The sequence below is a fragment of the Porites lutea genome, chromosome 6 (genome assembly GCF_958299795.1).
Source record: "Porites lutea chromosome 6, jaPorLute2.1, whole genome shotgun sequence".
NCBI classification, from domain to species: domain Eukaryota; kingdom Metazoa; phylum Cnidaria; class Anthozoa; order Scleractinia; family Poritidae; genus Porites; species Porites lutea.
Window position 1 is genome coordinate 5,146,806 of NC_133206.1, and position 26,680 is coordinate 5,173,485.

Below are 26,680 nucleotides of genomic sequence, written 5' to 3' on the forward strand. Positions count from 1 at the left end.
AATCCATTTTTCTTATCTCATCTGAGGGTGCCATGTTTTTAAATATCCCCAATTTCCTGGTGAAAGGACTTCCAGGGAGATTTTGAGTATTTGAAGCAGGGATATCACTAAGAGCCAGCTGCCAGCTTATTTCACAGGCTAAAAAGAAGCTTACCACCAGCTAAAAAAAATTTATTCTGGAAAACAAAGACATAGGGTAGTTTTGAAGGAACAGTTGAGTAAAAAAGCCAGCTCAACTGAGAAGAGAGGCTGTTTTGTTTTTCCTCAGCTACATCCATGAAGAAGTATTCTCTCTTGAAGTCACATATCAGGGATGCCACTAAAAAAAGATTTCAAGTTGCCAGGTAAAAACAACAAATAGGCAGGGAATAAAACAGCTAGGGATTTCTTTAAGTGCTAATTTATTTCTTTTATTTTCCTATGAAAGTAACCGGGGGCAACAGTCATAGTATCCAGAGAAAACAATCCAAAAATGAGTCTGGGCATTTGGTGGCAGCGGCAAGACGCAGTAGGGTTCGTGGTAAAACACTCCTGGCTGACGAATGTAAACAATGCACCAAGTTGGCAATTCACACATTTACTAATCAAATGCTACCATTGGGTCTGTTATTTAGAATGAATTTGCTCTCTAATATGCAAACAAATGCTACAGATGTTCCAAAAGGTTTCAGGGGTGTGACTTTTTGGGAAAGTCTGAGAAATCAGTTATACTAAATTATGAGAGCATAACATAGATCATGAAATCATGGAACTCAGGACATAGTCGTGAAACTTGGCAAGTCTCAAAAATGCACTTCCTTAGGACTTTTGGGAGGTTGGTAATTTCTTTGTGATTAAAATGAGTTGTATGTAACTTTAAGTTTGCTGATTCCATTTTTTTAGGCCAATAAATTAGACTAAAATCCTCAATTAATTGATCAGTTTCCTGGAAAATGATACATTCTTCTACAAAACCTCTCTGATTTCAATACCCTATACCTGACTACGTTGCTTGAAAACCATACCCTTCACAGTGGCACATACCTATATAACCCATATATTGTGGTTCATTCCAACCCCCCCCCCCCCCCCACCTCCACCCAAACCAACCTTTCTTGCCCTTTGCTCAATTCCCATGTATCTCCCAAAATAATTCAATGTGACCATAAAATGCAATTCGAAAGAACTACAAATTAAGCTTCATACACATTAATCCCAACCAAAGGGCAATATTCAATCAAAAGCAATAGGTCGTCGGTGAGATAAATTAACTCAAACCGAGGTAACACGACCTCAAGAGGCTACAATAGCTTGAATAATTAATTTTATGACCACAAAGATTCAGCTAAAAGACCTAATGTAAGTCAGGCCCACTAAAGTTTGTATCCAGTATTTAAAATCTCACCCTGCTGAGAAGATTGTGCAGCTCATGAGGATGCAACTTTTGCACCTCACCAAGTTGTTGGGCCGCTGCTTTCCGAGTAACTGCGGTGGAGCCAGTGTCCAACAGCAGAAAAAGACGCTCTAATCTGTAGCAAAACACCAACAAAAGCCTCAGTTAAACATCCTGTTTTCAATTCTGAGAAACTTTGAGCCATATTTACCTCGTAGACATTAAGCTGTATCCTCTAATAAGCGTCACATGGCGAAAATTACAAAAAAGGAAATCTCAATTTTTTTCGACTTGTTCTACATTCAACATCTTCCGCCATTTTATGTAAGCAGTCACGAACATGCGCGTTGAGGACAAGAACGATAGAATTCTGGGTAATGTGTTTTCGCGCGTAGAAGAGACGAAGGCTCTTACCACATCCGCCCGTTTAGACTTTCCCTCGTCTCTACTATCTGCCCCTGGGTCTCCGAGGATGTTACCACATATTTCATCCTATTAAATTTAATTTCATCTTTCTGTTACATTCATTTTCAATCTTCAATACTCATACACCGTATTCACAAATGGCGGACACGCGGGAAAAAACTGGTGCCTAGTCATGAAAGCGAGGCGTTGGAGGATAACAAAAAATTGCAAATGAAGACTTTCAGTGAACTTGCAGAGTGTTTAGCACGGATTCCACCTAAAATAACTTTTTACGGACTTCTTTTTAAATACAATTACGTGGGATGTCTTCTGCTTTTAATGTTTAGTAGCTATTTGCTGTTTGCAATCAAAAGGGACGCGTATATCTTCAGGAAACAGGATGATTTTGCAGGTTTCCGAAGCATCGATCAGAAGCTCGAAGAGTAGGCGATCGCTGGAGAAAAGCGGCAAACATGTTGGCTCAAACTTCACACTGAAACCGAATACGAAAGCCGGATCACTACAATTCTGTATTGGATTAGATTAATTCCGTCGCTTTGGAGGAAATTGTTAGAGGTACGTTGGCAGAGCTTAGCAAACATCTCATGATTTCTTTGTCATTGCGAAACAATTAAAAATAATTTTATCAAAATTAGAAGCTGTAGTGTGTGAATCTTATGGCTTGCTATTTGCCTGGTTTCTTTTAGGGCATTATCTCAGAGAGCTCTTGGTAAAAAAGTGGTATAAAGCTTACATTTTACTAGGTTAAAATTTTAAGGCAATGTTTTTGTCAGGACTGAACACGGCAAGCTTCTGTTTCGAATAATTGAATTCGAGTCTGGATCAGTTTAAGAAGACCATCATTTTATTTATTTATGTATTCTTCAACTTTAAAATATTATGAAACATAAAGTTAAAACTCTTAACAGCTAAAGGTAAGAAATACGAAATTACTCGCTGAAATGATATGTGGCCGGCTTACCGAGTCTGCCGAGTAACAAGTTGAAATTTTGAGCGTACTCCTCTCGATCGCTTCCGCACATTAAAAATAAATTACCGAAAAACCGCTTAAAAAAAAGGTCAACCCCGCTGTCTAATTGATGTTCTTCATTGATAAAGACCAGAGAATAACGTCCTGGCAAACAAAAACCAAACATAACTTCATCGAAACCTCAGTCACCTCTTCTTTCCTGTCTTCCTTTTTTCCATCTCGACTTGAACTGTTTTGTTCAACGGCAGACGTCTCTTGCGTTAACAGTTGCAAGTAGGCCATACATCTGTCGCTTATTTCCTTTTTTCTTGCCACCAAGATTTGTTTATATTTCTGTTTCACCGAATTGCAGTGAGCTGGCTTTCGTACTCGGTTTCAAAGTGAAGTTTGGGTCAACATGTTTGCCGCTTTTCTCCAGCCATCGTCCACTTGTCAAGCTTCTGATGCTTCGGAAGCCTACAAAATCATTCTGTTTCCTTGAAGATATACGCGTCCCTTTTGATTGCAAACAGCAAATAGCTACTAAACATTAAAAGCAGAAGACATCCCACGTAATTGTATTTATAAAGAAGTCCGTAGAAAGTTATTTTAGGTGGAATCCGTGCTAAACACTCTGCAAGTTCACTGAAAGTCTTCATTTGCAATTTTTGTTTATCCTCCAACGCCTCGCTTTCATGACTAGGCACCAGTTTTTTCCCGCGTGTCCGCCATTTGTGAATACGGTGTATACCACTCAACTCCATTTTGAGCTATTTTCAAATGAAACTCGAGAATTTGTAGAAAGGTCGGGTTTTATTCCAAGAACGACTTTTGCTGATTGGTCACCTCTGATCACATGGCTCTAGCGCGGTAAGGGTTGTAAAGGGCGCGCAGATTTTTCCCGCGCAAAACCCTCTGCACAACAACAACAAAAACAAAACTAGTTCACTTCATTTCCACAGTTCTAAACTTAACAGTTCTTTACTAAAATTTGGTGTTGACGAAAATTATATTTTCCGTATTCCGTTGGTTGTACAAACATGACTTTCAATGGTTTTGGTACACAAACAGCTTGGCCTGACGGCACAGGCTTTGGTGGCGAAGGACAAATTTCGAACGGACGAATTTCAATTTGTGACTTGTCTCAAGGAATGAACCAATGCGTAGGTATTTTAACAGCGCCGGACAAAACGAGAAGTCGAGATTCAATTAATTTTTAACTGTTCTTTCCATTTTTTCATTGCAGAACCTGGTGGGACTCGTAATGGCCAAGCAGCCAGTTCACTCATTTCCTGACAGAAAAAGTACGAATAAAGCTTTTTAAATTGTACTTTCAGTTTTCGATTTAAGTGGGTTATAACACACTTCTTAACCTTTTATTCACTTCTTTTTCTCGTATTCACATATTACAGACCCAGGAAGGGAAAAATATCACTTCTTTTTCACTCTGAGGGATTCGCCTGCAGACTTCATCAATGTAAACTGCTGGGGAACCGAAAATTATATTGAAAATCTCTCTAAATCATTCAGGATCAACGATATCGGTAAGCTTGAGAAAGATAGTAATGACGATTATTTAGTCAATTAGTGAGCCTACTTCAGCTTAAGTTGAGTGTTTCCTTGAGATACATTCATCTGTTTCTCAAATGAGTTCCTCAGAAAAAAAAAAATTCGAGGAAGCTAGAGAACTGAAACTCTGACTTTTTTATGATTTTAATTTGTGACAGTGGAGGTGAGAAACCCACAAATCCAAAACAAACAAAGCAGTGAAGCGGAGGAAAAATGGAGGCCATGGACACCCAGGTAACGAGGATTTACTTTTTTTATCACCTTAAACTGCTGACCGTTCTGTATGACGTACAGACTAGGCCTTGTTACTAATCCATGCATCAGTCAATTCCAGCTGCGCCCAGCCCCCCCCCCCCCGGGCTACTGCGGGGCATTTTCCCGCCTCGTCAGTCCCGGGGGTGGGGCATTTGAAAATTTTGTGCTGTCCGTAGGCCGGGCATTTGCCAACCCCGGGGCCATTCCTGAGCTTTTGACACGCACGCGGTTTCCTATCAGAAAATAACTACATAGAGGATTTTACTGGGAAAGAAAGCAGATTGACTCATCTGTCAAGGACAGGAAAAATTGAGTGGTTTGTAAAGGCATGTTCTTGATTTTATGCATGCATTTCTTCATTACTTATCGAGTCAGAATTACATAGCGAAATCGGGAGCTATCGACGTGAATCGACATTTTTTGGTTATTGAATCAAATTATTTGAAAAACATCCTTTCATATTTATAAAACTATTCATAACATATAAACTTGACAGCGCTCTATTATTTTAATGTCAATAATTTTACATTAATACTAAAATCATTAATACTAAAATTATAAACTGGTGCATGTCGTTGCGGCGTGAAGTCTTAATTAGAATCATAGCGCTATTACAAAGGAAGACGTTAATTGAAACAAAAAATTGCACATTAAAATGCTTAAAACGGCACTATTCGACTGTGCGATCAATGAAAAATGTTGTAGTGTTTACGGAGGACGGGGCATTTGCCCTCTTTTTTCGTCCCCACCCCGGAATTGACTGGAATTGACTGTTGCATAAGTCTTGTTTACCTGCAAAACATTTCGCACGATTCTTCCCAGGTTACGTTTAACAAAAATTTGGCATTGCACTTTACTCATCAGAATTTGCCGAAGAACTAAACTGAAAGCTATCACTGGAGAGGGTCGCATATTAGAGACCTACATGTAAGAGCATTGATTTGGAGAAAGTAGAAAAAAGGCAGAAATACACAGAAAGAAGCTACTCTCTCTAGTGCTAAATCTTTGGGGTGAGAGTAGATTGACAGCTTCTCCGAATGACCCCTTCTTTTTTACTAATATACTTTCTAAAGTTGTATGCCCTTAATAGAAGATTCAGCTAACTTCTAGCTGCAGTATCACTATTTGTGAGACCATGTCTAATCTATCAATCAAGGACTATCGGTATCCTTATTGCAGTAAACAAGTCGTGAGTAAGTCTCTGTTCATTACTTTCAGTCCATATCAATTACATGTCAGTGAGACACATTCCTCCGTGAGCTTGTTCAGTGGCTGGGATACAAGTGTATTTGACCGCATTTCTCACATACCAGTCAAGACCAGTAATGACTTCTACACACTGGGAGACATCATAGCCAATGATCAGAATTTACATGGAGAACATGTTAATATTCAAGCTGTTGTCAAGAGTGTAAGTATGTACGTACGCATCGACGAACATTTCGAGCATTTTTACACTGCTAGTGTAACCCCTGTGTATTCTGACTAGTTTTATTCCCAAAAAACTTAAGGATTTAGGTAGCCCATGTTGCTCCATGTTAGGTGGGTCAAGTGGTGGGAGGGTGGAGGGGTTAAACGAAAATGGGGAAAACGAGCTTAAAATGAGCGGTCCTCTCCCTCATTTTTCCCTTTTCTTGTTTTTTTCTCTTTTTTTCCAACTCGCCACTTCCTCTCGCCTTCCTTGAACAAAAGTGATCTCACATCCAAGACAAACACCAGCTTTGTTTTTGGAACATATCTTATTGTCACAGTTTTCCTGGACAGGTCAGAGTATTACACCAGATTATTACAAAAGTTAGCCTGCAAAAGGCAAAAGAGTTTTGGAGTAACGTAAAAATCTTTTACAATGGATAAACTTTTTTTGTAGGTTGGATTGCCAAAAGATATTATAACAAAGACAGGAAAACATGTTAAGAGATGTGAAGTGTTGCTTTTCGATGAAACTTGCATGTCTTTTCCATTGGTCATGTAAGTACTCAGTCTCATTTAGCTACCATTAATTGATTCACAATGAATTGGAATGTTACACAAAAAATTCTCGAACTGCCTTTTTTTGGTATAATTGTCACCGGTTTTTTTTAGGTGGGACGAGGAGTCAATTGAACTTGCTCAAACCTGGATGCCTAAGGATATGAGTAAGTTTTCACTAAATCCTCAATTTTTGCTCGGTTGTTCATATCAGTTTTGGATTACTCTTTTAATTTTTTCTTCCTTTAGTTCTTTTTATTGCAGATGTCAAGGCGACTTTTGATGACTTTAAAAAGTGTATGATTGCTACTTGTGATCACAAAACAATAATTACCGCTAATCCAGGTACAACGGGATACCACTTGTTTGATTTCTGCTCCCTTGCACTCATGCAAGTTTCGATCAACGTTATTACTTTTTGTATCTCTCAAATGAATCTTGAACAAACGGTCCAACCTCCCGTAAGCGACTACCCAAAATGCAAAGATTTAGTTGTTGCTTACGAGAATCGAACCGCAAGAATTTTCTCTATGATAGGTCCCAACACAGATAAGAAAATTTAGTGCATGAAATTCCTAGGTCGCGATCAGTGTAGTTACAAGTTGTCACTGAAAGCATACAGCAAACATTGACTATTTCCAGCGGGGTTATGTGGTCCGGGGTGAGTAACTTTGTTTGTCTCCGCTACGTCATCACTAAACCACAAAGCGTTGACTGAGAAGGCCTGGGAAGACCCCATACACGGCAACAGCCAACATAGAAATTAGACCATGCGTCAAGCAGGTTAGAGACTGGAATTTACAACCCCGTCATCCCCAAAAGCGGTCACGGTCGCCTAAGAGAGAGGTGGTCGTTTCCAAAGGTTCTAGCTCTAGTAGGGCTTTGACTGAGAAAGTTTTTGGTGTTTTATGTCAGTGGTTGCTTATGGGAAAAGGTCGATCGCTTATTCGAGAGGTGGTCCCAAATGGAGGTTGGACTGTATTTATTGACGGGGACTGTTTTTTGAAATTATCAGTTGTATATGCATATATCATTATATGTTGATTGTTTGTTATTTTCAGACACAATGGAGGCCCGTTACCTTTACAACTACGCGCAGTCTTTGGAACTATTAGACGATGATCCTTTAAACAATCCGGAATCATCTCTGATGGATAGCTGTTAGTATCATACCTTCTCACTAGTATTTTACAGTACCTATTAATAATAGCGAATGAGTTATATTATAGGTGCCGATTTTTCCACACTATCAGTGGCAAGAGAGTATAAGACATGGTCATGGGTGGTAACTAGAAAGGGATCTTTACTCGAACTGAGGAGTAAGAGTACTAGTCTTCCATGAACTTCTTACTTGGTTTATTTTATCCCTAGGGAGTTATGTGTGCTGGTCTGCATTTCTACCCATATGACCGAGTTTCAGGTTTGGGGAGATACCAGCTCAAACCGGCTTCACAAGTCTTACCCATTTTAGAATATCGCATTTGGCTTTAGAACGTGTTTCCACTAATGTTTTACTCGCTACAGGGCAATGACTTTTGTTGAGCCTGAGTGCTCGACGATAACAGTTACTCTAGTCCATGCCCAGGACCAGTGATATTTCAAGCTGGGCTAGTAAAATTGCGCTCCTAATAACGGCCCCTATAGACCAGTTAGTTTAGTGGACAAAGTAAATTTCTAAAGCTCTACTGCTACTACAACTTGGCAAGTTCCTTTTTCTAAAATTCTTCATCAGTGGTCCCTTTCTATGTGAAAAGAAAAAGAAGGGCGATATGAAGCCGTCAGAAGTTTTCAAGAAGAAAAAAATGTTCTGTTCTCAGACTGGTGTGGTCTCAAACAGTAGTGCTGAGAGATTAGCGAATCCAAACTCTGCTTTTGTCACAGGAACAGTCAATTTTTGTTTGGACGAGATAACAGGGCATGAAAGTTCTGTTACCCCACGTATTTTTTGTCTGCGTTTTTTGGACTAGTGGCTTGGCCTCGTGGGCAAGTGATTTATTTGGATCATTCTCGACAGCTTAAAACAGTAGCGGAATATAATATACAACACCTTTTATATTCCACTGCACCAAAATTACCCTATTTTAGTTGCTGTGTCACTAAATAACGCAATTTGATTAAAATAGCTCATTTCTAAGAGTCCTTCTTACGAACGCCTTCTTTAACACTTAAAAATTATGTAAAAAGCTTTGTTTCCTTTTGCGCAAGAAGTCTTGCATAAGGTTTGTGTAAGATACTTACAGAGCGCGTAAGAGTGCTTACACAAGCATTGTGTAAGATACTTACAGAGGGCTTGTGTAAGAGTCCCCAAAGCCTAGTGTCCAAGAAAGTTAGTGTCGAGCACTCATCCTCTTATACCAATAAGTGAGTGGTAGCACAGCCTCCTATATATGACTGCCATGCCATACCTGGGTAATATAATGTGCACAGGCAGAAACTGAACAATGACCAGCACTGGCCGGATCGAGGAGGAAGGAGGTTCAAAAACTACTAGAAGAAAAGCTCTAACATGAACACTATTCCCCTTCCTAGTCTAAAGTTTCATTTTCCTAGTTTTCTAGGGGTAGTGCTCCTCGTCGTTGTCTGGAAAAGGGTGTCTTCTTTGACTAGTGATAACTCAAAAGGAAAGAAAAAATGAAGAAGGAAAGAAAAATGCTATCATGGCAGAGATGCTGTGTTCACTGGTAGCCGAATCTTTTAGAATACTTGCGTATCTTGCAGTGGAGTTTGTGGCTGTTTGCTTGCACGTCGTTTTTAGACTTAATTCCAGTACTGATCTCGAGTGCTTTTTACGCAGGATGAGGTAGTCAACCTGCGTCTATATTTCGTCCGATTGTATTTTCAAACCGAAGTCACAAATTGGCATGTTTGTTAAACTTTCCCGCGGACGTCCCGAAAAATTGAGCGGATTTTACAGAGTGCATTTTCGAATCACGTGCAAGTCAGGTTGGGTTGAACATAAACCGATAAAAGATACTTCGCAGAAGCCAAAGTACAAGTCAAATTAATATGATTGTTTTTTTGCTTCGGGTTGAAGTTGTTTCTTGAACCGTGAATAGCTGAATAAAGTGTGATTTGTAAACTGTTTAATTTGCCACCGAACCAACGAGTTAACAGTGCTCGAAGTAACTTGCTCACCATAATTAATCGAATCAACGCGTTCATGTATAATCGAACCCGTGAGCTCACTTGCCAAACACTGATTATTGAAATAAGAAATAAATATTAAGGCGATTGTTAGCGTGAAATGACGATACTCTTGAATTCATCTCACGTCGGGTCAAATCAGTTGTTTACAGTTGGTTTTCAGAGTAAGACGATACACACTGTTAAGTCACAGAGCACGCTTCTTTCTATCGATCATCACTATGTTGCTTTTACTGTGTGCAATATGCTTTTACTGTGTATGATATGTGGTGACATTAGGTAACCAAATATAAATATCGGCTTTTGATAAAGTTTCTATTCGATGGGCGTACGATTATTAACGTTCCGCTTCACCCCGCGTAAACGTCTTCAGGCGTCTTTGTGTTAGGTTGACTGCCCCTGATTCTAGTGCAGTGACTTTATGGAATATGTCTGAGTCATTTAAATTTAGAAAAGGTACAGACTTTGCAATATTTCCAATGCGTCACTGAAACCTCTGACTAACCGTGTCCAAGCAGCAGTTCCAAGCTGAATTCAGGCTCAAAATTCTTGAACTATAGTGAGGTTGTGCGGCAGGGGGTAGCGAAAATTCCTCCGATAAGATTGTTCAGTCACTTTTCATTTCTTCTATATATCGAGGATCTTAAAGGTGAATTGAATTTCCATGTTTTATTTTCAGTGGAGAATGTAACGGAGGTGTACAACGTACAGCAACTCAAACAACTGACGTCCGAAGCAGAGAACAGTTTGCAATCGTCTCCAACAATGGGCATTGTCTATGCTTTCGTTACCTCATTTGACATCGACAGAGATGAAAAACCGATTGTTACCTCTCGCTGGTGGGTTGGTTTAAAATCTTCCGTTCATTACGGGAAATTAACTGTTTTCACAGGTGTAGGGTATAGAGCGGTTTTCATTTGAGTGTCGAAAAGTAATTGGTTTTGCACTTTCTACACGATGCGATTGGCTTAAAAGATTCGCGCCACCTTTTCATCCAATCAGAAGTAAAACCAAAGCCAATTGTGACGCACTCGCATGCATTTTCCCGCGCTTTGCGTCAGCCACATGTAATTACTTCGAGTTTTGATTGGTTCAATGTATTGTCTGTGTCCTATGTGATTGGCCAGAGTAATTACTTTGGTTTTGGTTTTACGACACTCAAACGAAAACCACTCTAGCAGCTCCACACCACGCAGCAATAAACTGAATGCCCAATAATAATGCTCATAATTGCAATGATATTTCGCTGTCTGTGTCGTCAAAACAAGAGTACAATACTTAGTCTTGAGGATAATCCTCGTAAAGAGAAGCTTATGATTTCTAGGGAAATATCTTTCCTAGTTTTCCTTTGTCGGCTGAATTTAAACATGTTGGCTTTGAATAAAACACCCCGATAACCCTACTTAATCTGGCAGTATAGCTATTCATCATGATGACGATTCTTTGTCTCAAGTGGTCGATATCATGGAATCAGAGAAGGTTCTCTTTCAACTACGATCCCAGTTGTTTTTAGGGCTAAAAGAAGAAGGAGAAAAAGAAATAATGAGTCTGCGCCGAGTCTGTATTGAACCAGTATTAAAGTTTTTCAAGAAAGACTCAACAACTTAGAGTCGTCTTTTCTTTGAGATGTATGTATCTTACTGTTTTTAAAAGCACAGTATTGAAATTTTTCAATGATTTCTTCTTCAGCGCTGCTTGTAACCAGAGAGTGGTTCTTCTCAGTGATACTTGCTTAAACCCAGCGTGTACCAGAGTTACAGCAAACCCTGGAGGGGGTAGTTCAACAGTCAAAACACAGTTCGAATTGGGAATCTCTCTGTCTGACCACACGGGAACAATAAGCAATTGTAGACTCACGGAGCCGTGCGCAGAGAGCATGTGTGGATGTAAAGTAAGGGCGGCTTCGATAAAAGAATGTTTATCAATTTCATATTATTACTGGTCTTTATATACATTTTGTTTTCATTCCCAACATTTTTAGTACAAACAGCGAAGATCAGCTGAAATAGTGAGATTTAACAGTACCTTGAAACTTTTAACGGTTAATGCTGCATTTTTGACGGTTACCTTTTTCGACGGCTAAAGGTTAACTGAAATTAGCTTATTATTCATTCAAAATATTTCCCCGATTCTGATTGGCTAAAAGCACACGTTTAATTCACCATAACCAGTGATTGATGACCAAATTTGGAAGAATTTTGACTTTAACGAGGAAATGACGTCAAAAGTGCAGCGTTTTCGCAGGTTAAGGCACCGTTAACCGAGAAGACCTGGGGACGAGGTTGAGTTGTTTTGGTTGTGAACTTGAAAAAATGGTGGACATTTCACTCGTTTCAAGAGTAAGAACTAGGCGAAAAAATAGCTAAAAACATGGCAAGAACAGCAAGAAGACAACTCGAAGGGCGACATCTGCTATTTGGAGAATATCTGCGGAGCTGGACAAACCTAAACGTACACTATCGAAGATGAACTGAACATCGATGGATCGATGGAGGTAAGCATGTTTTAGCTATGAATGAAAAATAAAACAGATATTGAATTCGGCATCCGTCGAGGCCGTATAGGCCGAGGCGGGTAACACCCTCCTCGATCTGCATAATTCTTCATAAGATACTCAGCCTCATTCATTAACTGTTAATTAAATTTTAGGCCGTTTGACGGCTGACGGTTAACCCCATTGAGACCCTCTATTATTAAAAACTCTTATAGGAAACGATCAAGGTAGGCATATGATGGCCCCAAGAAAAACTGAGAGTTTTTGTTCTGGCGATGAAATTCACAATACTAAAGAGAGTAGGGTTCTGGTTACATCATGATCTCGAACCGGCCTTTCGCGATCCATAACTAACTTTCCCCAGTTCCCCTGGTAATCGATCCTCCTTGGAAAAGATCGATTTCACTACGAAAAAATAAACGGCTATAAATAAACTTTTAAAGGAACTTGATAGCCGCCGGACTTGTGCTATTTCGGTAATTGATTTGCGTTGCTCCTTTATTCAAGGCAACGGATATGGCTCACTGGAATATAACGCAATTAACAGAGTTAAAAGTGCAATTTTTGCTGGAAAAATGCAAAGTTTACTTCAAGGTAAAGTATTTGTCACGAGTTTCTATCTCAGTTTTCTGGTTCCCAGCTCATGTTTACATAATCTTGTTCTGTGCATTTGTGCTTGTCTTCAATCCCCCCACCTCTTTACCCCACATGCCCCAACCTATCTGACCTATCAGCAACTTCCGAAAAGACCCTTCTTTCGACAGGATTTCTGTTTGTGAAAGATTGCCAAATATTAAATTTTCTTTTTCTCTCTCTTTTCTTTGAAATCCTGACTCTTTTTCACAACTTGAGGCAAGCACTAGTACAAGGATTTTATTTTTTACACATGCCATAAGCAAAAGCACAAAAGATGACACTTGAAGCTGTAGAAGTGAGAAATTCAGGGTTCGTGCCGTGAGGTGCTTGTTCGGGAGAGCACGTCTAACATCAACATAATCACAACTACAAGACAAACGGTTTCTGTAGTCTTTTTCTCATATTGATGTCGCCGCAGTCCTCACTGCAGCGCAAATATATATAACTTAATCATTCGCTTTCTGTGATTTGTGCTTGTGTCGCTGTAGTACTGGGCTAATGCTGTATAAAATTATACTCGTTTCTCAAGTGAGCCTGGTCAATTATGAAGAAGATCATTAACTTCACAAAACAATAACCCTCAAGAGCGTCAAGTGTGTTTGACCCTGCTCTCGAAGCAATGACAACCTCAAAATTGGCTTAATCCCCAAAGGCGTTTTACTGAGACCGTTCCAGCTAATTATATATTCCTTGTTTTCTTAAGGTGGCGACTTCTAATCGTCTCCCCAGCTCTGCGAAGAAATGGATAAGATTGTTGTCATGCACTTTGGCTGACTCAAGAGAAGCTGCTGAATCGTTGCAGTTCAGAAATTGAGATTCGCGAGTCGCTTGCTTGATTCATTAAGGTCATTTGCAAAAAAAAGCAAGAAGAATTTTCAGCATTCTTATTGTTTGCTGTGTGAAAATAGGCACGAAATTCCACTTCAGCCTCCGGCTAAGTTCTCAGACCTGTGGCCAATCATTTGACGGTCAATACAGTACGCTGACGTATTTTTTCGACCGCTTGCCGGAATGGTCAGTTTTTCATTGTTAGTATTTTGCCACAGGCTTGAAATCAGTTGATTCACTCATTTTTAAATCAAAACATATTTGTCCTTTAGCTGCTAAAAACAAGCATATTAGATTAAAAAGTTACTACACAGCAAGTGGTGGGGTTTGTTCATTCTATTCCCAACAACATGTTTGAATAACTAAAATTACTCGTTTATAGACCTTTCACTTCTGATACGTGCACGGAAATTATTAGGACCTTTCCAAAAACAACAGTGTAAATTGTGATGAAAGTTTCCTAATAAAAGATTGTTATTATTATTAATGTATATATTTTAGATTTTTGTTTCATGGTAGTGGTGGTGAAGATTATTATTCTTATCGATACACCACATTTCGTACACATGATATTGTTTTTTCAAATCTTAAACTGACACACTTAATTCATTCCCGCAGGTCCAATGTGACGCTCATGTCTTATTAATGTACTGATTCGCGTGACGCGCTTACTAGCCTTGCTGCAGAACGCAAGTTCAAGGGAAATTGTCCCCGTTAGTACTTACTAGCTTACTAGCAAAAAGCCGACGCCAATGATGTTCACAAGACAAGTTCCAGAAAGACTAAGTATTTAATAATATAAGATTTGGTCACTATCAGCCCTCAGGTGCACTTTTATTTTCTTGCGTTGAAGACGACAGGAATTTTTTTCTGTTTCGACCCTACTTGACAAATTATCCAACAAATTGACGCTGCAATATTCGATTTATTATATTTCCTTCCTTTTCATGATGTCAACAATATCAGGATCAATGAATAAAAAAAATGGTGATCCTATTTGGCAATCTTGACTACTATTTTCGTTATATTTTCACGTGATTAAACAGGATCAAAAACTCACTCTCCTGGGAATCCGTTGAGCTCCTTTCTCACAAGACGTTACCTGTTAAAATCATGTGGACGAATTATTTGCGCCAAGAAATTTTCGCATATAAGTATCTGTATTAAACATCCCGTTTTTGCCAGAAAGGTGTTGAATGTGGGGGAATGTTCTTGAATGTTTGGCACTGTCATCGTCACATGAGATACTCGAATTAATAGTCGCCGAACTGTAAAAAATATTAGCATAGGAATGCCAACAGGTATTTCTTATTGCGTAATTGGAAATTTAGATTGAGTAATTCCCATGAAAAAATAAAAGGATAAATTCTTTGCTTCGAAAGTGAATCATATCTTCTTCGATTTCCAGTTCCGCTACGATCCTTGTTTACGAAAATAACAACTTCCTTATCAGCGAGTCGTCGAAACGTGTCTTATTACAAAACCCGCATCATTGCTTTCGCGCCAAATTCCACTGAGATGAACTTTGGATTATAGTAAACCATTCAATTGTTTTATTCTTATTCTGATTGGCTAAGAGAGCAATTAACCACTTTGTGCTCACTTCTCAACCAATCAGAGTTTTGTTGTCATCACGTGCTATGCAAATGAGTCTTAACCATGAATGAATGACTGCATGTTAGCGCGCCACGACGACGGTTTATTTTACTCTTTGTTTTGGTTCAGCGACAGCGGTGGGATTTATTCCTCGTGGTTAAAAGACACGAAAACGAAAATGTGGGACAGGAACATCATGTCTTCTTGCGAAGTAGTAAAAGATCGTTTATATTTTGCTACGGTGAGTTGCAAGCCCCGAAACAACGCTTCATATCATTATTTTAGCGTAGATCACGATGGGACTCTAGACGGTTGTAAATTTCAAGACACTCCTTACTTCGGACCTTCGAATCTAGCTGGAATTTATCGTTTCTGCTGTCTTGTAAACACTAAACTTCACATGATCCCTGCCTCGAAGAAGATAGTACTTTACACTACTGCTAACGAAGGACTTGCCGACGCGAAAAAGCGAGCGAGGTCTGTCTTCCTGTGTGGTGCGTTCGCGATTTGTCAACTCAAAATGACCGCCGAAGAAATATACGGTTTACTAGAAGAACACTTGCACTCTTCAAACTTGGCTCCTTACTGTGATATTAATGGTAATTTATCTCACAACCTTAATATCCTAAACTGCCTTAAAGGTTTTGAGAAGGCAACTGCGTTGGAGTTCTTTAAGTTCGACGAGTTCGACTTGAATAGATACGAGCAGGAGGAGCGCGCTTTTGATCTGAACTGGATTGTTCCCGGTAAGTTGCTGGCGTTGAGCGATCCTCAAAGAAGGCCAGAAGTAAAAGCAAGTCGTTTCAGTCGACTAAGGAAATATTTTAGACAGATTGGTGTCAAGGGAGTTGTAAGACTGAACAAGGACGACAACATGATCAAATACGGGCTTATTTACGATACGCGTTGTTTTACCGCCAACGGTTTTAGTCACAACGACTTTTACTTCGAAGATGGCGGGATCCCTTCGAAAGCGATTATCAAGAAGTTTACGAGGGCCGTAGACCAGTGTGATGGAGCCGTGGCCGTTCATTGTCGAGCAGGTTTGGGAAGAACAGGGACTCTGATCGCTTGTTATTTGATCAGGCATTACCGATTTTCAGCTGCCGAAGCCGTGGGGTGGTTACGCATCTGTAGGCCGGGCAGTGTGTCCACTCTACAACACTGTTTCTTGGAACATAAACAAGAGCCAATCATGCGTGGATATCCGGAGGACATGAAGATCGAAGACCTGACTGACGCATTTGAGAAAAGCTTGAACATATTTTCCTTCCAGTGTAACACGATTATCGAGGAAAATGTTGTGTAATTAATATTCATGATGTGAAATTCTCGTGCGTCTGGTGCACGAGGCGGAAACAGACAGCTGAGAGACTACATAATGTGGGTAGTTTTGGTAGACCAATCAAATCCAAGAAGTTCCAGACAGAACTCTCCTTCCACTCTGTGGCTTTGTTTAATATGAGATCTAGAATTGTGCTCTCTTACATTATAGCTTGACCTCGAAAGATATATTTCTGAAATTTCCTTTGAAATCTTTTCATACCAAGATATTTTATTCACATGGCTATAATCCTGGTCAAAGCATCTTGGGACACTTAAGGAAATTAGGCACAAAGACACACTTTGCTAAATGAAATCATGCATATTCTACCTCTTAAAAAAGCTTGGAAATGTTGTTATAAGAGCCTATTTGTGCTGTCCCCCTCTCTGCCAAGCACTGTTGGTTGTGTTGAAATAAAACTTAACGGGGGGAGGGGGGTGGCGAAGGGGGCCTCACTTTGATGAGCTATTGCATTTGTATCCCAAGAGTTTTGGCCAGGGTTGTAGTTACCATTGAGGTACTTTTTCGTTCTTTTGTTGTAAATATTTTTTCCGATATTATTTCACTGATAAGGCTCCGTAGCCGACTGAAAATTTGATACAGACGTATGTTGAATCCCAGATCTGTGGGGAACATATCATAGCATGAACCTTTTTTCTCTGGGGAAACCAAAAATCAATGTTTATAGAAAAATCAAAAAAGTTATTTTATCAAATACTGGAAAACAAACATCTTGTACCTTACAGAAGTAAGTTGTAAAAAGGTTTGAATGGTGCCATTTATTTTTTTTATTCACAGAATCAAAAGTTAGAACATATTCAATGTCTCTGTTGACCCTAGGAGAAAATGGGAAAATGAGTTGTAACATACATGTACATTATATGACTTGAAAATAGTAAATCTATTTTTGTTTTATTTGATGACACAAATTTGTGAAGGCAGAAGTCCAGACGTAAGTCATATTTAATTATTGTGTTGTATAGATACCATTTCATGCTGTGACAGTGCAAATGCATCATTTAAGATTTATTTCACCATTGTAAATATGTAAGATATTTCTTGCAGGCAAGATAGACAAGTAGTAAAAATCTTTCTAAAGAGAAGAAAAGTTTTGATCAATAGTTGAAGCAGATGACTTAGTGCCATTTCAACTGTTGTGCCAAGCGGACTCAAATTTAGCATGACTTGGTCAGAGGTATCGAATTTAATTCAGTGAGATAAAATTGCTCTCGCCCAAATTTGTGAACTGAGTGTGTCATGGCAGAAGCACAACTTGGTTTCATACATATATGTCATTCTACTGCCTCGCTTAAGCCAAATTTAATTTGTTTGTTGCTGTAAGCATGGCATTAGCACAACATTTGAAAGGGCTTTTGAGATTCTCCATTCGTGAAAATTTTGCACCCCGCAAATTCAAGAGTTGAAATTATAAGAAACAAATATTTAAGGGAAAATATCAAATAATTTAATATTAATATGCGTCTTGTATAGAAGGCACATTTTCATTTTGTAAGTCTTAACGGTTATTTAGAAAAGCCATTTTGCTGAGCCTTGGTCTCTGGAAAATAATTCATTAAAGTTTACATTTATTTAAGGTAAATTTGTAATAATTTCTCAGGAAATTGTGAATCCTGGAGTACTGAATTGCCATTTAGAGTCCAAAGTTTGTGTGGGCAGTAAGCCCCTTTGATATTTAGAGCAGCAATAAACCATTGCTTGTGTGGAATATTTTAGAATATTGTGTAACCTATTGAATAAAAATTAATGGACTTAAACTCATTTTGTATTGATTTAGTACTGTCTGGTATAAACCAATTATTTGTTTTTGTTAAAAAGATTTGGCTGCAAGAAGAACAAAGAGTTGACTGGCCAGTGGCTTTGTTCCTCCTTTGGGAAGACAAACACTGTAGATATGTAAACCCAGTTTACATCGCCCTTTTTAGAATCATCCGGCCAAATAGAAATTTTAGCTTTATATTAATTCTTGCTTCATAGCTTTTCTCCCAAATACAGTACAGGCAAAGCACATGGTAATTTTAAGAGTGTAAGCTTCCTCTCTATAGCTCTCTTTATATATTTATTGTCAGCGGGCAAACCAGATCCACTAAAACCCCTAAAATGGCCATAAATTGGCTCAGGGACTACACAAGAAAAAAAGTACATACAACTAAAGTAAGTTCAGCCGATTTTTGTTAAAATCCTTCATTTTTTCAGGATTTAGAGACAATCCTTTTTTCTCCATACCATCCCTCTTATTTCGAAAGTTACGCAACACGGCAACAGTGTGAAACCTTGGGGGACATGTGCTTCCACCTGTCCAAGTTTGAGTGGGGTCTGTAACGCTGTTATGTTCGATAGATTGTTTTGTATTTCTGTTTCGTTTTGTCTGTTAGTTTCTTTCTTTTTTAATTTCTATTAGAGGTTGTTTCTCACCTGATTTTAATTTTGTCACTGGTTCGAACTTGTACTTCAGTACAAAGAGTTGACCAGACTGACTCATTAAGATGGTTTTTTAAACAGCGTCAAGAGTATTTACAGTATGCAAATTTTGCTTTCAAGGCCGACTCACTCGAGACTTCCTCTTTTTTGTATTCGGAACACACTTTCAGTTGCATTTATGATCTTTAATATGCCGTGTGCAAATTAACAAGCCAGGCATCGTGTAAGGCCATTAAGCTTCGTTTAATAGATAAAGTCGGAACGGCCGAACTACAAAACAACTTTCCACTTTTTCTTCAACGCCTGAAGCATACAAAACTCCTACGCCGATTACGAAGTGTGGCACATTTGCTAATTCAGTTTGACTTTTCGAAGGCGTGGGAGGAATTGGCAAAAGGAATAGTCCGACGCAAAACAAATAGATCAGCTACACAATAATTAAAATATATATTAAAAATGAGACATTTTGCCAAGTTGGACTGAGCTCGGCAGTATTCATCGAAAATCCACGACAAAATGAGTTGAAAATGATACTGAAAATGCATTAGACCCCCAACAAAATTGTAGCAGCTGAAACATTTCTTTATTATTCAATAATTTCTCCCTCGACTTACAAGTCGCCACCCGACAGTTTTAATGGAACTTTTGCCGCCCTTAATGGGAGTATATGATGGATGTTGGCGGGAAAGTGGCGGCAGTGGGCAAAACGTTGCCTTAACAACGGAAAAATCGGTCAATGACACGAAGCAGCTGATCACGTGGAACGTAGCATCTGTTCAACAGTCAGCCTGTTCACAGAGGTCTTTTACACGTGATTTCATAGTGCGTGATCAATGGGACGAAAAATCGAAAAATATGATACCCCATGGGTCAACCCAATCTGCCTGCAGGGAGAAAAAAGAATACGAAGATTGATTAACCACCCCCGCTGAAGAACTATAATCACTGCCTTTACACGTCCCCATGTGAAACTACCGTACGTCTGTAGTGGGAAAGAACTACAAAAACTACCGCAAAAATTAAATTAAAGCATGAACCAGTTAGGCGAAACAGTATATAGCTTAAGCCACTCTAAGCTAATGTATGGACAGAAACTTGCAAATTATAAAGTTTTAAGGCAGGTAAAATCCTTTGTCAAGTTTCTATTTGAATTCAGGTTCTTAAATTACGGTTTCTCGCTTTACCCCTCGGAATCCATGGCGTGCGCACCGAATGGAGCCCAAATTCTGCTTATAACGTACGGGTACTTTCGCGCGGTTTTTACTGAGCTCTTCTGTATAGAGGATATTACACGGTGGCGAGAAGATATGAATTTTATGTTCGAGTGGCAAGAACAATATCTCACGAGTGAGCGAAGCGAACGAGTGAGATATTGTTCTAGCCATGAGAACATAAAATTCATATCTTCTCGCCAACGTGTAATGTTCTTTTTATTATATGGAGAAACCAATTCAACAAAAAGCAAAAGGCGGGAATCGTGACGTCATTGAACGATACGACACTCACAAAGGTGACATACGGAAAATACGCCACTCGGGTCCCGGATGAAGTGGCGTATGGAATCTACGAGTGGTTTATTTCCCAGTAAAACACTCTCCTCCATATAATAAATCAGAATATTGCAGTTCAACAGGAAAAATAGAGTTCAGATTGATTTTAACCAGTCTTATAGCTGCCACGTAAGACGGGAACGCAATAATGAAAATTACTAAGAATGTACGTTGACCTATGTTAGGTAACAAGTTCCGGAGTTATCTTTGTCCCATATAGGATAAATTCACATTCTTTATTTCGACGCAAATCAGTTCTTTACCCTATAACGACCAGAGACTTTGGTTTTTACGCGCCCTGAGCTTCAGTCTGATATGTACATGGGCTTTTCAACTGTTTGTAACTCAAACTCCAGCGGGACTTTTCCATTCTACGTCAGGGGCGTAGCCAGGATTTTTCAAAAGGGGGGTCACAGAGGCTACTCACCAGATTCTCATGTCGACCTCCACGCCCATATTAACTGAAGACAAGAGCCGTTGACGAAAATACTTTACAAAAAACCAAATTTTAAAAAAGTGGGCTTTTCAACAATGGCTTTTACGGCCAAGATATTGTCATGGCGTTTTCGCCACCTGAATATTGTGGGTTGTTTGATCAAAGGAAGGGCTACCAAGGGGGGGGGGGGGGGGGGGGTCACGGGCACCCCAGGACCCCCCACCCCCCCTAGCTACACCTCTGTACGTAGGGGTGGCGACTTTTTGTGTGTGGGTGCTCATCTTCACACGGGACTAGACGAATTTCCGACTGGTTGAAAATTCTTGCGTTTAGGTGTTCTGTCCACACGGAACCACCTCAACCGGCTGTACGAAAATTTAGACTTCTAGCCATTCAAACTTCCGTGTGAACAGAGCGAAAATATTGAATGGTCGTGAACGAAATGTCCAGTTAAATTTTTCAGTTGGTCGAAATTCGTCCGGTGCCGTGTGAACGAACGTACTGGCCTAGTGAGCAGTACCAAGCGCGCACCGAGTAACACGACAGCGCGCGGAATAAGTTGACGTAATTTGTAAACCGGTCCTAAGACGGCAAGAGATCTCTTCAAGACTGTTAGTAACCAATTATTTTCTATACAATTTATTTTTGTACATTTCTCGACGGGAATGGCAGTTGAAAGGCTCAATTTTGTAAGCCAGTAATCATATAGCAAAAATTTGCATGCGGGCACGTAGTTCCTCCTCAGCTACTCTCATAGAGGTGTCGTATCAGAGATCAAATTACACACTAAAACTGTGCTGAAAGCAAATGGCCTGTTCATACGATTCCGGTTGACTAACATCTCGTCTCGTCTCTTTTTCCCCTTCCTTTTTTTGAATTAATGCGTTAATGTGGAGGGTCAGCCAACCAGTTTCCGCTTAACTTAGCTGGCCATGTTTTTTGAGTTTTCACATCACCCCTACAGTTTTTGTAAAATTGCAATTTGTGAATATGAGGAGACCACCTCTACTATTGTCTACAGAATACCAAGATATTTTTCTTAAACAAAGCCTCTGAACACTGAATCTCGGATATAAGGACTGTAGGAATAGGACTTTCTAAAATTTATGGATTCCGGGCTAAAATCATCGCCGAATATAAAACAGAAAGAATAATCAGTTAGAAAGACTTCTTTTAAAAGAAAATGGATGACTGACCAGTTATTTAAGTTGACTTGATAATTATTTGGAATGTCTTACACTTAAACCTACTGTTTCAGTTAGCAAATCTATCATTGCTTTTTTGTAATACAGACGAAGCTCTCTTAACAGACACTCGGTAAGTGGCCTTGATTGTTGATTGTAGTTATATGTGTTGTAAAATCGAGCAAACAGTCATTCGATCAACTTATAAACCTATAGCCTGCGAACGGCAGACGTTTCTCCTCGCTCATAAACCTATTATCCCCAGCTCCGGAAAACCGCTGAAGTTAATGACTGCGGACGAATAACAGCGACTGATTATGTAAGACCCAGTGAAACCCTATCAAGTGGTTTAATTCAGTCTACCCAGTGATAATTTTATAGCCTCCTCTATACCTGGCGAATAGTTTTTTCCTTCCTGGCTTATGTTTAGTCTTCCCGGACACTTCAGTTCTATTATCAGATTGTGTCTCTTACAAAACAAAACCACGGTGTATTTCGTTATTCATATTTGTTATCATTGACAAAAAAATCAGAGGGTACAACACTACAGGTAATTGTTCTTGCATAAAAGGTGCAAATCTTTTACTTCTTCTCGCTAGCTAGTCAGAGCAATATGTAAAAGGTTTTCAAAGGTTTCATAACGGTAAAGATGCGAGGTCTGCCACTCCTTTTAGCTTTTAGCATGGGTGATGTTAGTAGTATGTGGTGCATTCGCTGTTTTTGTTGTTGATTCTAGCCCATGCCTGGAGAGGCTTTTTTCCTGTTACTCCTGTTTAATTTCCCCTCGTCTCAAAATACAACCATCTATATTGAATTCCAATTCATGGGTGGATTTAGGGGTGGTCCGAGAGGACCATAGCCGGCTCTTTTTCTGTGAAATTTTGTGTTATCGTTGAAGAATTCTCAGTAAAAAAAAGTAATATCTATATAGCTGGCAAGAGTCCCAGCCCCCTCTTTCTGAATTTTCTGGATCAACCTCCAAATTCGACCCGAAGAATTATCATTTTGTGAATGTGCTACTGCAACGTCATTATTCGTTATTGTACGTTTTGCTTGAATTTTTATTTTTATTTCATTTAGTGAGTGGGATAAACCTGTTGAACTGCAGAAAACTAAACACAAACTTTCTTATCTCTTTCTGTCGAAAGCAGTAAATCAGCGGATTAAGGAACGAACTGAATAAGCAAGACGTATGAACGAATGGCAACACCACAAAGAACAGGTCTGATTGAATCCCAACAGCTAATGAAAAAAGAAATACAAATGAAAGTAGAACGATGGAAGGGACAAAACACAACATTACAGCTCCGACAACAAACACAGATGTCGTTAAGGGCTTTTTTCTTTTTAGCAAATCGTTGCGCTTCTTCTTGCGGTAGTTGTTCGGTTTTCATTCTTTTTCGATGTCGACGCGTCTCTTCATACATTAACAAACAGGAAATTGAAATAAAAAGAACACCGCCGAAACTCAAAAGTCAAAGCTACTAATACGTTTGAGAAAACAAAATCGATACATGTTATGTATTTAGATACCTTAGAATTCGAAGAAGTTGGTAGAAGCCAAGATACGGTCACTGCTATCTCAAGGTTCTCTTTCTTAACAAAACAGAAATAGTGCAAAGTGAATTTAATCGCTATGATCCTTTTTAAAGTTACCAACATTAGGTGAACAGATTCACAGACGAGCACACCACGTAAAGCACAATCATGAAAATTAACAGCAACGCGATAAACTTCTTGATCATCCACTTCAAGTAACCTCAAAATCATACGTAGAATGAATGATGGCTGGACACTGGAAGTAATCCACTTACTACATCGGTTGCCGCTAATCAAGCCAGCAGGATGTCGGCATAGCTTTGAAGTGTTGCTCTCCTTTTGACCAGCCAGTATCCCTAACACGTTGAGGACAGCGGTAAAAGGAAAAGTAATGCTGTTTATAATGATGATGATAATAATGAAACTAACGTTTAGTGGAACATTCAGTCGAGGAAAATCGGTAATATTCGAGGCGGAAGGACTGGGGCAAACATAATAAGCCAGGATTCCCACAGTACCAAATAAGAATACACGACTGTTCCTCTGCTCAAATACAATCCCTTTCTCAAGATATTCTATAATCACTGCAGCTGAAACGTTACTTCAAGACTTCCTCTTTGTTTTTTTTCCTATATGTAACAGCTATGTAACAGAAAGTTTACGGTTTAAGTGGACAACAATGTCATCGATCATTGATTATCTCTGCAGCTTCTCATGATCACCAGTCCTTATTCAAAGAGAGGCTTGATAATGTTAGTGAAACCGTTAAATGTAAAAATGTTTCTACTAATGCTCTTAAAGCGATTGGCTAACTCAAGTAGGTAACAGTCTTCTCTCCTCTATAGCTACAGTAGTTAGAAGCACTTGATTGGGGATTTTTCTATGTTGGAAAGGTGCATATCCCAAATGGACAAAGCATTCAATAGCACTGTTCTGACATAAAGTCTGTCAGAAAAAAGCTTTTGACGGTAATTCATAAAAATTCTTAATTTATAAATAAGATAATGGGCGGATTATCTTTTCGTGTTCGTCAGAACGCAACCTAATCTAGTGTTCCTATCGGTACAAAGGCAGAAATTTTCGAGCTATCACGGGCGACTGCCGATTAGCCGCCCCTAAAATTTTATCGGGGGGGGGGGGGGGGGAAGTTGACAATCCGAAATGCAAAGTCATCTCTCTTATCCTAGATGCTGATACGGAAAGGTGTATGTATGTCGCAAGTCTTGATATTCGTGTCGCGATAACACACTTCAGTAGATAATGTGGAAGTGTCCTTAAGTTCAAATTCCGACGGGTAAATTGCGCTGGTGTAATTTCCAAAGTCCACATTGTTAATAGACTTAATACTAAATAAATCGTCGATGTGGTGTTGGTGTTGTATTTTTACTAAAAGCAGGAAAAACCTAATTTATATCCCTAGCAATATAATACAGGAGCTCATTTCATCTAAGCAGGGAATTTAGTTTCCTTCCCGCACGGTGCGATTATATTTAAGAATATTGAAGCTAATTATTGCACGGTAATATTGTTTGGAACCATAGATCAAATTTTTTAACAGTATCATTTATATATTTCCAGTTGTATTTTGTCCGGCTAGATAATAATATCAGTGTTATTTTCTCTTTAATTTGTGCGCAATTTGTGTATATGTCTGTGTGAGAGTCAGTATTTACTATGGCCGGCTCCTGACAATCCGTATGGCTGTTGCATATTCCTGGCTCGCTATTGTTTTTTTTCTGGTTAGCAGAAAAATAATTTTATTCTATAAGTACTTCTTCGAACTATTCTTACAGACTTGAGGGTATGAATAAAGTTATTATCGTTGGTGAAAGTTTTTTTTACTGCAGTAATGATTTAAAATAAACCTGCTCTCTCAGTTTTTTACCATTTAGCCATCAAATCAACCGAATGTTGATTATAATCTAACATATTATATGGCCAGCTCCCCTGGCGGACAAGATCACTGAAGAGAATCTTAACTTGTGCTCCAGCAAGCAAGATGGCGGCTACCTCGCCCTAACGTGATTCTCAAATGACCTGAGACAGAACCCTTTTGAATTTTAGAATCATCGAAGATTTAAAAACTGTTCTTTCTTTTTCTCTGGGCAATATACAAAAATCCTTTATTGAACAGATTTATAGACATGGTCCTCATTTATTTCTTAGCGGTTTTATGCACCTCTGCATCGTCTCGCTCTACAAAAACGCAGAAAAAAACTCTAATCCAATATTGACCTTCCTCTTGGTCGACGCGGGCATGCAGTTTTCACAGCAGCACTGTCTCTAAATGTCCAGCTTTCGCTCATAAGAAAACGTTTTTGGAATACACTCATATCTGTTTTCCAATTTGTTTTCTCCTACATTTTTACCTCAGCTCGTCTCATTACTGCTGTTGTGTTTTTGCTTGGCTTATACACTTGTCTACACTGAGATTATACCAGATCAGCTTTCGTGTCGACACGTAAAACTGCCCGGTGCAGTGTAAACACCTCTTCATATTGCGCCAAAGAGTCGCACAAAAATCCGATAAGCGACGATCCACTTTCAAGATCGGCGCGACTCAGCGCGTAGGGACACAAAACGCTGTTAGCTAAAAGGGACTGGGGCGAGACGAGAAACGCGAAACGAGCTTACGCCTCTGGTGGCCCGCGACTCGCCCGCCCCCGTGCGTGCTAGTCCAGTGACTTTGAGGAAAATAAGAGACTCTTTGCAGTCTAGCTTATCGTTTATGAGACTCCAACCACTAAGTCGCAAGGGGCCTTATCCGAAGGGGACCGCAGGCCCTCTTCATCTTTGAAATTTTGTATTATCGTTGAAGGAATTCTCAGTAAAATTGATGAAATGAATGAATGAAATGAAATGAATGAAATGAACTGAATGAAATGAAATGAAGAGTCGTGGATGAGAGGACAACAGACGTCCCCTCTTACAATACATTTTAACATGTGAACAGTAAGCTCGGACGTCAGCA

The 26,680-nt window shown here is 39.3% G+C and overlaps 3 protein-coding genes across 3 annotated transcripts in view; 2 read left to right on the forward strand and 1 right to left on the reverse strand.

Moving 5' to 3' along the window:
- The window catches only part of LOC140940743 (TATA-binding protein-associated factor 172-like), a 40,956-nt gene extending 39,254 nt beyond the window's left edge, over positions 1–1,702 (reverse strand). Inside the window, exons 1-2 of the mRNA XM_073389704.1 lie at positions 1,584–1,702; positions 1,385–1,508 (exon numbers count right to left, since the gene is read on the reverse strand). Coding sequence (XP_073245805.1) covers positions 1,385–1,508; positions 1,584–1,594 — 135 coding nt within the window. The 5' untranslated portion in view covers positions 1,595–1,702. The remainder of the gene's footprint in view (positions 1–1,384; positions 1,509–1,583) is intronic.
- A 1,933-nt stretch (positions 1,703–3,635) lies between these two features.
- Positions 3,636–14,093, forward strand: LOC140940095 (meiosis-specific with OB domain-containing protein-like). Its single transcript, XM_073388983.1, has 13 exons — positions 3,636–3,910; positions 3,994–4,051; positions 4,160–4,291; positions 4,475–4,550; positions 5,790–5,982; positions 6,439–6,539; positions 6,654–6,706; positions 6,789–6,884; positions 7,601–7,699; positions 10,363–10,522; positions 11,373–11,574; positions 12,685–12,771; positions 13,517–14,093. Exons 1-13 carry the CDS (start codon positions 3,788–3,790, stop codon positions 13,625–13,627), a joined length of 1,491 nt encoding a protein of 496 aa, XP_073245084.1. The 5' UTR covers positions 3,636–3,787; the 3' UTR covers positions 13,628–14,093.
- A 1,243-nt stretch (positions 14,094–15,336) lies between these two features.
- LOC140940096 (dual specificity protein phosphatase CDC14AB-like) lies at positions 15,337–18,336 on the forward strand. Its single transcript, XM_073388984.1, has one exon. The coding sequence runs from the start codon at positions 15,416–15,418 to the stop codon at positions 16,544–16,546; it is 1,131 nt and encodes a 376-aa protein (XP_073245085.1). The 5' UTR covers positions 15,337–15,415; the 3' UTR covers positions 16,547–18,336.
- Positions 18,337–26,680: the final 8,344 nt, after the last annotated feature.